Source organism: Ranitomeya imitator, chromosome 6 (genome assembly GCF_032444005.1).
Source record: "Ranitomeya imitator isolate aRanImi1 chromosome 6, aRanImi1.pri, whole genome shotgun sequence".
NCBI lineage: Eukaryota > Metazoa > Chordata > Amphibia > Anura > Dendrobatidae > Ranitomeya > Ranitomeya imitator.
Window position 1 is genome coordinate 459,118,564 of NC_091287.1, and position 14,597 is coordinate 459,133,160.

General features: G+C 46.5%; 1 protein-coding gene across 1 annotated transcript in view; it reads right to left on the reverse strand.

The window, feature by feature from the left end:
• UBE2W (ubiquitin conjugating enzyme E2 W) overlaps positions 1 to 13,269 on the reverse strand; it is a 59,021-nt gene extending 45,752 nt beyond the window's left edge. Inside the window, exon 1 of the mRNA XM_069731488.1 lies at positions 13,176 to 13,269. Within this exon, the coding sequence (XP_069587589.1) occupies positions 13,176 to 13,190 (15 nt within the window). The 5' untranslated portion in view covers positions 13,191 to 13,269. The remainder of the gene's footprint in view (positions 1 to 13,175) is intronic.
• Positions 13,270 to 14,597: the final 1,328 nt, after the last annotated feature.

Sequence of the window (14,597 nt, forward strand, 5' to 3'; positions counted from 1 at the left end):
ACGCGATGATCAGGTATGGCAGCCTGTACCCCGTGTAGATCACCGCCACTTCTCACAGCAACGTGGTGGAAACCTGTATACCCTGTGCAAAGTCACTAACAATTCAGAAGTGGCAAGATAAAGGTCAGGGGACTTTACACTTCCCACTCATCCTAGCACTGCAATCACAATAGAAAACTGCATTGCTAAATCTGCCCACAGTATTTAAAGGGGTATTCCGGGACAGGCAAAAATAAAGGGCTTAAAGGAATAAAATAAGAAAAGAGCAGCTACTCCTCTGATCAATCCCCTGCCGCTCCAGCAACACTGCTTGTGGTGTACGTTCCTGCTACCATCATGTACAGTATACATGTGTGACCACTGCAGCCAATCACTAGCTTCATCAATCTACTGCCACTGCGGAGGCTGGTAATTGGCTAAAGCAATCATGTGGGTGGATGGCACGAGACCACTCCAGGGAATTAAACCAGGACTGTCATGGTACATTGGAGGGGCAAGATATTTACCAGGTAAGTAAAGAATAAGTAAATAAAATAAATAATGCCTCATTATTAATGATGAGCGAGTATACTCGTTGCTCGGGTTTTCCCAGAGCACGCTCGGATGACCTCCGAGTATTTATGACGGCTCGGAGATTTAGTTTTCATCGTGGCAGCTGAATGATTTACAGCTACTTGCCAGCTTGATTACATGTGGGGATTCCCTAGCAACCAGGCAACCCCCACATGTACTCAGCCTGGCTAACAGATGTAAATCATTCAGCTGCCACGATGAACACAATCTCCGAGCAGTCATAAATACTTGGAGGTCACCTGAGCAACGAGTACACTCGCTCATCACTACTCATTATGTATACCAATTATAAAAATGACATAAAGGAACAGTTTTAACTAAATTTTACGATTTAAAAAAAAATCTAAAAAGTTTGTGGAAGGAAGAAAATGTTATACAGAAGGTTTGTTAATGACAATTCTTATAAACCCAAGATCTTCCATAGTCTTGTAAGAAATGGAACACAGAGGGGTGTTCCAGCACACAAAAACGATGCCTTATTTCACCGCCAGTCCCTCAGTTGCCCCTGACCCAAGACGCTGATTGGAGGGGCTGGTCATGTATTGTCTATGAGAGCAATGATGATGGCAACACATAAGCTATTGTCATTAGCACCATAGACTTAAGAGGCGGCAAGGCAAATATGTCAATGGCTAGTTGGTGGAGGTGGATCAGGTGCCAGCTACCAGGGAACCATAAAAGGTCCTTGCACGTACCACTGTTAACAAGTCCCCTTGAGAAAGCGGATGACAAATAGCGAAACGTGCGTTGGGGACTTTACTTTCACTGGTAACAATATTAGCTGCCTTAAGTAATGGGTAAGGTGGTTTGTTCTTCAATTTGTTAGTGAAACTATATGATGTGTATTGTGGATTTTTCCCCATTTTGACCATTATGCCACCACTGTTGGAGACTCCACTTATATGATTTCACATATAAGTGAAAAACACCAAGGTTACTTACGGGTAGCCGGTTTTTCCGGAGCCCATGACGGCACACCTGACAGAGAGAATCCGCCCAGCCAGGACAGGAACCCCTACTGAAAATAAAAGGGCGGTACCTCTCGGTCGCTTCAGTTGGTTTTCAGAGCATGAGAGGCCCCCCTGGTTAGTACACATGGCAATCCAACACCACATTATAATAACTAAAAGCACCCAAAACAATAGTGCACACCGAAAAAGTGATAAAAGGGGGGGAATATACGGGTGCCGTCATGGGCTCCGGAAAAACCGGCTACCCGTAAGTAACCTTGGTGTTTTCCCTTCCCCCATGACGGCACACCTGAGAGACTTTTGTAGAAAGAAAAAACCTTAGGGAGGGACCACCGCTTGAAGCACCCTTCTACCAAAGGTTAGGTCAGCAGAGGAGGAAAGGTCTAGCCGGTAGTGTTTGAAAAAAGTCGAGGGTGAGGACCAGGTAGCGGCCTTGCAAATTTGGTCAATTGATACCTCAGCCTTCTCTGCCCAGGAGGTAGCCATAGCTCTGGTGGAGTGAGCCTTGATGCCGTCAGGAACCGGAGTGCCACTTGCAGAATAGGATAGACTAATGGCCTCCCTGATCCATCTAGCAATGGTACTTTTAGCTACCCCACATCCCTTTTTATTACCCTGAAAGGCTACAAATAGGGTTTGATCTTTCCTCCACTGACTAGTCATGCTCATGTATTGTAACATGGATCTCCTCACATCTAACATATGGAACCTTTGTTCCCCCGGATTTTTAGGATTACTACAGAATGAAGGTAACGTAATCTCCTGACTCCTATGAAATTTTTGGACTACTTTGGGGAGATACGCTGGATCTGGTCTTAGGATTATCCTGTCATCAAGAATCTGAGTGTAAGGAGGGCATATCGATAGAGCTTGTAAATCACCTACCCTACGGGCCGATGTTAGGGCTACTAGTAGGACTGTTTTCAGGGTGAATAATTTAGGTGATATGTCCTGCAAGGGCTCAAAAGGATTTTTGGTTAAAGCCTCCAATACTAGATTTAGATCCCAAGGGGGAATTTTGGGGATAATAACCGGTCTAGACCTGCCACAGGATTTTATAAATCGTGAAACCCACCTATTAGATGCTAGGTTGCAATTATATAGGGCCCCTAAGGCTGAAACTTGTACCTTAAGGGTGCTAGTTGCTAATCCTAATTGCAAACCTGTTTGTAGAAATTCTAGGATGGGACCCACTGGAGCTACATCCCCTAACGGTTCACCCAAGAAGTTTAAAAATTTCTTCCAGGTCCTACCGTAGATTCTGGATGTTATAGGCTTTCTGCTTTTTAACAAGGTGGAGATTAAGCCCGGAGAGAATCCTTGGCGACTTAGTAGTGCCCTCTCAAATTCCAGGCTGCCAGATGGAAGCCCTTCACCTGAGAGTGGGTCACTGGTCCCTGGGTTAACAGGTCCGGTACATCTGGCAGAATCCATGGGTCTGTTAACGACATCTGCCTTAGAAGGGAGAACCAAGGTCTTCTTGGCCAGAATGGAGCTATGAGTATTATTTTCGATCGGTCTTCCCTGATTTTCCGGACTACTGCTGGAATCAACACTATCGGGGGAAATGCGTAAGCCAGAGAGAATTTCCACGGTATTAGTAGAGCATCTACCGCGAAAGGATGTTCCTTTGGGTTCAGTGAGCAGAATTTTTTCACTTTCTTGTTGTGTGAGGTAGCAAATAAGTCTATCTCTGGTGTACCCCAGGTCTGTATTATTTGCTGGAATACCCCGAGATTCAGGGACCATTCCCCTTGTCTCAGAATTCTGCGACTCAGAAAATCTGCTTGTGAGTTTTCTACACCTCTTATGTGTAGTGCTGTTAGGGAAGATAGGTGTTTTTCTGCCCAATGGAATAGTAAGTTTGACACCTTCATAAGGTTCCAAGACCTCGTCCCCCCCTGGTGATTGATGTAGGCCACTACTGTTCGATTGTCCGTCATGATTCGAGCATGGCGCCCCTGGAGTAGGGGAAAAAAATGTTTCAAGGATTTTTCTACTGCCCATAGTTCTTTCACGTTTGAGCCAGAGCTCCTTTCTTGGGAGGACCAAGTTCCTTGAACTGAATGGGATCTCAAGTGAGCTCCCCAACCTGACCCGCTTGCATCGGTTGTGATGACGTCTTCGACCGCTTTCTGCCACTGGACTCCCATAGTGAGATGTTCCTTTATGGTCCACCAAACTAAGGAATCTCTTACATCCTGATGAAGACATAGATTTCCTTCCAAACGCCCTTTTAACAGTCTTTGAGCTGACAGAACTTCCCACTGTAGTTGTCTCAGGTGGAATTGTGCCCACCCTACAGCCGGAATGCAAGATGTTAACGAGCCTAGTAGGGACATTGCTTTTCTCAGGGTCATCTCGGGTTGGTGTATTGCTGCAGTGGTCAAGTTGATTATTTTGGCTACTTTGTTCTCCGGAAGGAGGCAGAGTTGACGTTCTGAATCTAGTATTAAACCTAGGAAGGACTGTATCTTCACTGGGACCAACTTCGATTTGGGAACATTTATCATCCAACCCAGCTCTATTAGAGTTGCTATCACAACCGTTATCTGATGGGAGCAATCGGCCTCTGTCTTCCCTATCACCAGAAAATCGTCTAAGTATGGGACGATGACGACATTTCGGGAACGGAGGTATGACATTACCTCTGCCATCACCTTGGTAAAAACCCTGGGAGCTGTGGATAGGCCGAATGGAAGGGCTGCATATTGGTAATGTTTCACTTGGTCTTGTATGTAGAGTGCCACTCTCAAGTATCTCCAGTATCCGCGATGTATTGGAACATGATAATATGCATCCTTCAAGTCTATTACTGCCATGAAGCAGTGAGGGAACAGAAGCTTTGTAGTTGTATTGATGGACTCCATCTTGAAGGAGTGGTTGTCTATCGAGTGGTTGAGTTTTCTTAGGTTGATTATGGTTCTCCAAGAGCCATCGGGTTTTTGTATCAGAAAGAGGGGGGAGTAAAACCCCCTTCCTACTTCCTGAACCGGGACTTCTTGCAAAACATTTTTTTGAATTAGACCAAGGACTTCTGTTTCTAGAACTAACTGTTCCTGCTGGACTTTCCTCCGAGGAGTCATTATAAAATTGTGACTGGGTGGACGGATAAATTTTATTTTTAGGCCGTCTTTTATAATATTCAGAACCCAGGTGCTCGGGGCGATGTTTATCCAGGCTGGATAGAAGAGGGAGAGTCTTCCTCCAACCTCTGATGTAATGTCATTGGGGGGACTTTTTTGCTGAGGTAGAGGGCCCTTTGAACATATAGCCCGTTCTCCTTTTATCTTTGAAATCCCAATTTCTCCTATCTCCCGGAGGTCGGCCTCTGTTAAATCTCCTCCGAAAAAAAGGTTTTTTAGGATCTTTAGGGAAGGTTGGAAAGGCTTTCTTTTTGTCTCCTGCCTGTTCCAATATCTCTTCTAACTTCTTCCCAAAGAGGAGTTGACCGTCACATGGGATGGAGCAAAGCTTATGTTTTGATGGCAAATCTCCCGGACACCCTTTAAGCCATAAGGCCCTCCTGGCCGCGTTGGACAGGCCAGCTGCCCTAGCCGTTAATTTCGCAGAATCCACGGAAGAATCTGCCAAGAAGGCTGCTGCCCCTTGAACTAGGGATATGTTTGCCAGAATATCATTCCTAGGAACTTTATTTCTTAGCTGGTCTTCAATTTGCTGTAACCAGACCATAAGGGCGCGAGCTGTACACGTTCCAGCTATAGCTGGTTTCAAGCCCCCTGCCGCGGCTTCCCAGATGTGTTTCAAGAAGCCATCCGCTTTCTTGTCTAGTGGATCATTTAGGACCCCTGAATCTTCCAACGGAAGGGATGACTTTTTCAAAGATTTGGCTACCGCACCGTCAATCTTAGGGATTTTTTCCCAGGATTCAGAATCTTTTTCTTCAAAGGGATATCTCCTTTTTGATGAAGAAGGTAGGGTACCCATTTTTTCGGGTTTCTTCCATTCTTTTTCGATCAATGCTTTGATTTTTGCATTGACCGGAAATGTTCGTTTTCTTTTCTCTTCTAGACCGCTAAACATGACATCCTCAATTGATCTAGGCGTCTTTTCCTCTTTAAGACCCATAGCAGTCCTGACCGCTTTAACTAATTTTTCTACATCCTCAGTCGGGAAACATGGACGCCCCCCCGTATCACTATCTGAGGAGGAATCTGAGGACTGGATAGAGGCGGAAGAGGTAGAGGGAGACTGGAATGATTTCTGAGAGGCCTCCGAATCCGTAGGCACCTTACGGCTTTTCCTCCCCGCTTTTTTGAGGGCCAGTTTTAGGGAGTCTTTTATCTCTGCCTGAATTATGGTTTTAAGGCTAGAGGCAAAATTAGGGGTCTCTTCCTGAATAGTTCTATTAATGCAGTCAGCGCAGAGGTCTTTCTGCCACTGAACTGCAAGCGGAACTTTACAAAGGGCACATTCACGGTTCTTTGTTTTGCCGCTAGATTTCCTCGACCCCTAGTGATCAAACAGAAAAAATGGACCCTGTTACCATAAGGTCGACATTCACGTAGATCACTCACCACCGCCGACAGTCAAGGGTACCGATTTTGGAGGCTGGACAGATGCACGTGTAGTGTCCTTCCTGGACGCTGAAGAATCTTGCCGAACAGGACGGCTGCCACTTCTACCACTTGAGCGACTGCTCCTGTGCTGGTGGCTCGGCAAAGCATCTGATGAGAGCTCCTGGCGCTGCTGCTGCTGCTGTGATGGCGGCGGCTGCTGCTGCTGCTCCTGTTGTCCTACTTCCATATTGAAGTTTATGGACATGAGCGCGTCTTCTGTGGTCAGGCACCCTTTTATGGGGGACCACTGCACTCCCCGCCTCCTCCGGTGCCCAATAGTGGCCCCTCCCCTCCTCTGCCGCGCCGCCGGAGACCTTATTCCACCGGCCGGCGTTTCTTCATGGGCGCCGCCATCTTGGATCCGGCGCCCGCCCCCGACGTCACACGGGCACGCCCATTCCCAGTGTGCCTTGCGCGTGACGTCAGACGGGCGACCCGGAAGCGGCCACCGCACCTGGATGCCGGCAGAGGGAGGAGGGCGGCGTGGCAGCCACGGAAGGACCCAGGATATCCGACCGTGCTGCAACAACGCCCGCTCGGACGCAGAGACCCGGGGGACCTGCGGACGGCGCATCCAGACTCCCGAACCCGACGCACAGGCGCTGCCTGTTTCTTCCACGCCGGGACGGGACCTGGGTAAGTGGAATCACCGCCGTGTTCAGCACGAGGGTCCCTGTCAGGACAGGAAACCCAACTGAAGCGACCGAGAGGTACCGCCCTTTTATTTTCAGTAGGGGTTCCTGTCCTGGCTGGGCGGATCCTCTCTCTCAGGTGTGGCGTCTTGGGGGAAGGGAAAAAAATGCTGTGCTAATGGTGCAGAAAATTCCGTGCGCAAACGCTGCGGATTGAAAGAAGTAGCATGTCACTTCTTTTTTGCGGATCTGCAGCGTTTTTGTACCCATTCCATTATAGAAATCTGCAGGGGTAAAAAACGCAGTAAATCCGCAAAAAATCTGCAGCAAAAGCGCACAAATAACGCATCAAATCCGCACCTGCGTTTTCTGCCAAGAGATGCAGAATCCGCACCAGAAATTCCTAAGCCTAATCCGCAACGTGTGCACATAGAGATCCTCCTGTTTATATATAGATGATACATTTTGTATACTGGAATGCCCCTTTAAGGTTATGTCAACTGCCAACATCTCATTTTTCAGCCAGGGATGCAAATCAGGAGTATTCTCTAACGTATCCGAAGGCCGCTCCCATCATATGCCAAGAAGTGAAGCCGTAATTTTATAAAAATGGCAGCATATAATAAGGAATAATGTAAGTTTTCATGTCCTCGGTTCAAATCCCACCAAGGACAACATCTGCAAGGAGTTTGTATGTTCTCCCTGTGTTTGTATGAGTTTACTCCAAGTTCCAAGCTTTCCTCCCACATTCCAAAGACATACTGATAGGGAATTTAGATTGTGAGCCCCATTGGGGACAGTGATGATCATGTATGTAAGGCGCTGCAGAATAACATAGCGCTATATACGTCTAAGAAATAATATTGTGCAGCCGAGCACTGCACACAGCTCAGTACAGTAAGTTACATCACATCCATTAAAGAAGCAACGTGGGCTACTTTCACACATCAGGTTTTCGTCGTCAGGCACATTCCGGCTAATTTTGAAAGAAACGGATGCGGCAATTTGCCGCCGAATCCGTTTTTTTTGCTCAAACACTTGTATTAGCCCCGGATGGCCTCACGTTTCATCCGTTTTTTGCCGGATCCATCGAAAATCAGTTTTCTGGTGGCCGGAGTAAACGTACATAGGAACATTTTTTCGGTCCAACGAAAAACTGGACAGCGACGGTTCCAGCAGAAAACGGGTGAAATTATGAATCAGGCAACAGATTCCATTTTTTTTTAATTGAGCATGCCCCATAGCAGCATTTTCCATTGTGGAGTCAGTCTCTCTGGCTCATCTTTCCTGGACCAGCTAGTGCCCGATATCAGCTACTCGGATCCAGCAAAAAAACGCATCCGTTGCATCAGTTTTTCACAATTTGCAACGGATCCATTTTTTTTTTTTTACAAAAGTAACTGGATTCAGCCTGATGGCGAAAACCTGATGTGTGAAAGTAGACTTAGAAAGATATTACGGATGCAAAATAGAACATGAAGGGAGTGTAAAAGGGCAGGTGTACGCAATGTATAGGGAGTATAATATATAGGGAGTATAATAGGGCAGGTGTAGGGGATGTATAGTGAGTATAATAGGGCAGGTGTAGGGGATGTATAGTGAGTATAATAGGGCAGGTGTAGGGGATGTATAGGGAGTATAATAGGGCAGGTGTAGGGGGTTGTATAGGGAGTATAATAGGGCAGGTGGAGGGGATGTATAGTGAGTATAATAGGGCAGGTGTAGGGGATGTATAGGGAGTATAATAGGGCAGGTGGAGGGGATGTATAGGGAGTATAATAGGGCAGGTGTAGGGGGTTGTATAGGGAGTATAATAGGGCAGGTGGAGGGGATGTATAGGGAGTATAATAGGGCAGGTGTAGGGGGTTGTATAGGGAGTATAATAGGGCAGGTGTAGGGGGTTGTATAGGGAGTATAATAGGGCAGGTGTAGGGGATGTATAGTGAGTATAATAGGGCAGGTGTAGGGGATGTATAGGGAGTATATTATATAGGGAGTATAATAGGACAGGTGTACGGGATGTATAGGGAGTATAATATATAGGGAGTATAATAGAGCAGGTGTAGGATATGTATAGGGAGTATAGTAGAGCAGGTGTAGGAGATGTATAGTGAGTATAATAGGGCAGGTGTAGGGGATGTATAGGGAGTATAATAGGGCAGGTGTAGGGGATGTATAGTGAGTATAATAGGGCAGGTGTAGGGGATGTATAGTGAGTATAATAGGGCAGGTGTAGGGGATGTATAGGGAGTATAATAGGGCAGGTGTAGGGGGTTGTATAGGGAGTATAATAGGGCAGGTGTAGGAGATGTATAGTGAGTATAATAGGGCAGGTGTAGGGAGTATAATAGGGCAGGTGTAGGGGGTTGTATAGGGAGTATAATAGGGCAGGTGTAGGCGATGTATAGTGAGTATAATAGGGCAGGTGTAGGGGATGTATAGGGAGTATAATAGGGCAGGTGTAGGTGATGTATAGTGAGTATAATAGGGCAGGTGTAGGGGATGTATAGTGAGTATAATAGGGCAGGTGTAGGGGATGTATAGGGAGTATAATAGGGCAGGTGTAGGGGATGTATAGGGAGTATAATAGGGCAGGTGTAGGGGGTTGTATAGGGAGTATAATAGGGCAGGTGTAGGAGATGTATAGTGAGTATAATAGGGCAGGTGTAGGGGATGTATAGGGAGTATAATAGGGCAGGTGTAGGGGGTTGTATAGGGAGTATAATAGGGCAGGTGTAGGAGATGTATAGTGAGTATAATAGGGCAGGTGTAGGGGGTTGTATAGGGAGTATAATAGGGCAGGTGTAGGGGATGTATAGGGAGTATAATAGGGCAGGTGTAGGGGATGTATAGTGAGTATAATAGGGCAGGTGTAGGGGATGTATAGTGAGTATAATAGGGCAGGTGTAGGGGGTTGTACAGGGAGTATAACAGGGAAGGTGTAGGGGCTGTATAGGGAGTATAATGGGGCTGGTTTAGGGGATGTATATGGAGTATAATGGGGCTGGTTTAGGGGATGTATAGGGAGTATAATGGGGCTGGTTTAGGATGTGTAGACAAAGTGGTGTAATAGAAAAAGTACATAGCTATAACAAGAGTAGAGGCGAGAAAGTACATACAGGAGTATAACAAGACAGATATATTGTATATTCCCTATAAAAACAAAAATATTGGAACATACGTCCACTCCTAATCATTGGAGTTTGTCCCTCTTGGCTATTGCCACATGTGTATACCATCGGGCCCCTCGCCGGGACCACTTTATTAAACTTAGTGATAGAGTGGTTAATTCTAAAAGCTCACCGAATTTGAGGGTGGCCCTGTTAATAAGATGCTACGGGTGTAACAAGTCAGTCCATGACATTTCTCCTTTCCTAAATATTTCCACGATCACCTACAAGCAGCATCATTGAAAGGTGGAAGCGTTTAAGAACTGCAGGAACTCGGCCATGAGGTAGAGACCACAATATTACAGAATTGGGTCACCAAGTGGTGAGGTGCATAGTGCAGAAGAGTCGCCAACACTGCTGACTGCAAACTGTCAGAATCTTCTTGGTATGGGTTTCCACGGCCAATCAGCTGCGTGTGAGCCTAACATTACCAAACACAAAGCCAAGCATCGAGTGGAAAGCTAGAAAACATGCCGCCACTGGACTCAAGAGCACTAAGGCTAGGGTCACATTGCGTTAGGGCAGTCCGTTTAGCGCATAGCGCTACAGACTGAGCTAACGCAATGTCCCAAAAGGGATCGCGTTGGCCGATCCCGCTAGCGCAGATCCCCGATGTGGGTGTGCGCTAGCGATGCGTTCGCCATTACAGGCAATAGCGGCGTTAACGGACTACGTTACATCCCTAGCCTAAAAAGGTTTTCTGCAGAGTGACGAATCATGCGCCTCTACCTGGCAACCTGATGGTCAAGTCACAAGTATAGCGGTCCTCCTAATGTGGTCAGGTTTGAATAGAAGAATTTCAGAACATTATGAAAAAAAGGAGGTAAACAAACCAGAATGTGTGGCCTCAAAGTACCTCCCTTTTACTCTGAGGACAGCTTTACACCCCCTTGGCATTCTCTCAAGCAGTTTCATCAAGTTCTAAGCCAGAATATGGCAGGAATCACTCAACTAAGACAAACAGGTCAGTCAATACGGAAAATTGCTAAAACCTTGAAAGTAGTCTAAAGTGTAATCATGAAAACCAAGAATTGCTATGATGAAACTGGGTCTCATTATGACCACTTCAAGAAAGGAAGGCCAAGAAATACATCTGCTGCAGAGGATAAGTTCATCAGTTACCAACCTCATAAATTGCAAATTAACATCACTTTAAATAACAGCCCTCAGAAACAATGGACAGAAAGTAAGAGAGACACCTCAACATCAACTGTACAGAGGAGAGCAAATAAGCCACTACTGAAGTCAGCAAACAAGAAAACAATACTCGTTTTTTTTTTTGTTTGTTTTTTTTAGGAGAAGCAAAACTAGATTAAATTCAGGTCAATGAAAATCTGTACTATGGGCAGATGAGTCATATTTAACTTTTGTTACAAACCGCCATATCTTTATGAAACAAGAAAAGTGGTTCCGAGATGTTTGGTGCCCATCATGAATCATGGTGGGGAAGGTGTGATGGTGATCCGGTTTGTGATTTATTCCAAAATTATTGTACACCCTACCCAGCATGGCTACCACAGCATTCTGCAACAAAATGCCATCTCATCTGATTTGCACTTAGGCTACGTTCACATTTACGTTGTTGGGCGCAGCGTCGTCGACGCATACGTCATCGCCTCTATCTTTAACATGGGGGGGTGCGTGGACATGCGCCAGTATGCGTTGTATTGCGTTTTACGACGCATGTGTCAATTTGACGCACCAGATAGGGCGTGGACGACGCTACTTGTAGCGTTTTCCCTGCGCAAAAATTCATGAACAATACCAGTTTATGTCAACGCATGCGTCAAAAAACGCAGCGTTGTGTATATGTGTTGTTGGTTGCGTTAACGACACTGTGCCCAACAACGCAAATGTGAACGTAGCCTTAGTGTGACCATAATTAGTACAATGACTCAAAACACCTCTCCAGGCTGTGCAAGGGCTACGTGACCAAGAAGGGGAGGGATACAGTGCAGTGTCAGATGACTGTCGCCACAATCACCCCACATTAACCCTATAGAGTTGATGTGGGATACGTTGGACCAGAGAGTGAAAGCAAAGCAGTCAACAAGTGCTCAGGAGCTCTGGTAACTCCTCCCAGACTTTTGGGAGCCATTTCAGACGACAACCTGATGAGGGAGTGTTGTGATCAGGGTACAAAAGAGAACTCTGAGGAGCATGAGGTTTAGAGAGACAGTCAGCAGAAAACCAAGTACAGGCGCTCGGTGCACCCTCCGTACGGTCTAACGCAGAGGTCCCCAACTCCAGTCCTCAAGGCCCACCAACAGGTCATGTTTTCAGGATTTCCTTAGTCTTGCCCAGGTAATAATTGCATCACCTGTGCAATGCAAAGGAAATCCTGAAAACATGACCTGTTGGTGGGCCTTGAGGACTGGAGTTGGGGACCTCTGGTCTAACGGGTCAGTGCACCTTCCTTCAGTGCACCTTCCTGCCTCCATGTTTTCAATCCATTTCTGCTCTTCGCCACAGATGTCAATCACAATGGAGGGAAGATGGCGGAGATAGATGGAAAGTGCACTTCAATGTATTACTGGTGTAGATGTGTGCACATACTGTTACACGTGTGTGTGTGTGTGTGTGTGTGTGTGTGTGTGTGTGTGTGTGTGTAATATATATCTATTTTATAGGTCAGGTGTACAGTATATGTACACACACGTGTAGGAGCAGCGTATATATATATATATATATATATATATATACATACACACATTACAGGGGCATATACATACACGTGTAGGAGCTGTATATATAAACGTGTATACATATTACAGGACAGGGATGTAGGATATTTGTACTGTACACCTACACAGTACATTTCTGCATATAATAAACATACGTTTGTGTACACATCATATATTATACATTACAAGTGCACAGGAGATAGATATATATATATATATATATATATCTATTACAGGACAGGGGAGTGGGATAGATACACCAAGGAAGCATATATTATATAGCCTGTATATAGCATGTTAAGGCTGTGACTATCTAGCACCCACGCGTGCAGGCTCCGTGTCCGGGGACTGGGCCAGTGTTGGGGTTACGTCCCGTGTCGGTAGAAGTCGGAGACTTTACTTTCTACGCCATGACACGACAGGTGCCGGAGAGATTCGGTCACAGCACCGACCTCCACACTGACAGCACGGAGTTGTGTACTGACCGCGGTGACACCCCCACAGTCTGCGCTACAGGAAGGTGCGGACCGGGGTCATCCGGGTGTTACAGTCGCACAGCACTCACCTGCATTGACGCCATGATGGGAACCCACCCCCTCCCGCCTACGGTGACGCCGTTACATCTCACGTGACCTGCTTCTCCGAAGCCGTTTTCCGCATGCGCGTTGACTGGTGGTTTTAGCCGCACATGCGTAGTACGCGGTGCACCGCGCGTTCTCCTGACTGACCTGTGCTGCTTTCTTCACATCATTCACTGCCCTGTGACTGTGCACCAGGAAACATGGGGGGCGTCTTGCCTCCAGCTTTTAATGATTTCTGTACCTTTTACATAATGTTTTTATTAAACCCCAGTAGTATGACGAGGCTGAAGTTGGTTTCTTATTCGTCAGTTTCTAATTCGACTATTTTATTTATTTTTTATAGGTTTAACAACAAAAAAGGAGCATCACAAAACAATAATAACACACAATGCAGCGAGGTGCCCTGATGTGAGTACACTTAACAATAGCTAAAAAAATGATAAAACTGGCAAAAAATGGTCATCAAAGTGGGCACCGAAGGGCGTTGATGAAAGGGTTAAATGCGTTTGGGCCACTGATCTCACACTTAGAATACACAGGTGGCGCGGTACCGCAGAGTCACTGCACTGATATCGGAGCAGAGTCGCCAACTTGACTTTTTATGTTTCTGGTCTCCTTATCCGATAACAGGCAGGCAATATTTTTACGGACACATTGGGATCCCATAATAATGTGATGATCAGAGCTCGGCGTCTCCGGCCCACAGAGATGATGAGAAGACGGCGGCGTCATCACTGATCTGTAACATGAGGAGAAGTAGGCACAATAATCTAGAACTTTCTTCAGCCTCATAAAAATCACGGACTCTTTAGGGTATGTTCCCACAGTCCATACACGCTGTGGGTTGGGTGCTGCCTAATTCCACAGCGTCCAACCCACAGCGTCCAGATGTTACAGCATAGTAGATAGGATTTCAAGAAATCTCATGTCCACAATGCGTGCACCGGCACCCGCGGCTTCCCTGCGGAGACGGATATGCGGCGCATCTTTTCAGACCGCAGCATGTCTATTTATCTTGCAGAGACGCTCAGTCTCCGCAAGATAAATATCACCAGTCCAATGTATAGGACACAATGATTGCGCACGGTTCAATGAACACATGTAGAATCATCGCTTCCAAATTCCTGGAGCAGCACATCCACGCTGAACTTTCCTCCCACCTCTCATCTAAGGCTAGGTTCCCATTGCGTTAATGGGACCGCGCTAACGGACAGCGTTGCACGGCGAAATTAATGCCGTGCAACGCATCCGTTAGCGCGCCCATTCACAGCAATGGGGATGCGCATCACTAATGCGTGCCATTTTCGGTACGCGCTAGGGATGTGCCAGTGTTTTGTGGCGCACCGCGGACGCTGCTTGCAGCGTCCGAGGCGCGCCCGAGGTCCGTTCCCCGCTCTCGCAGATCG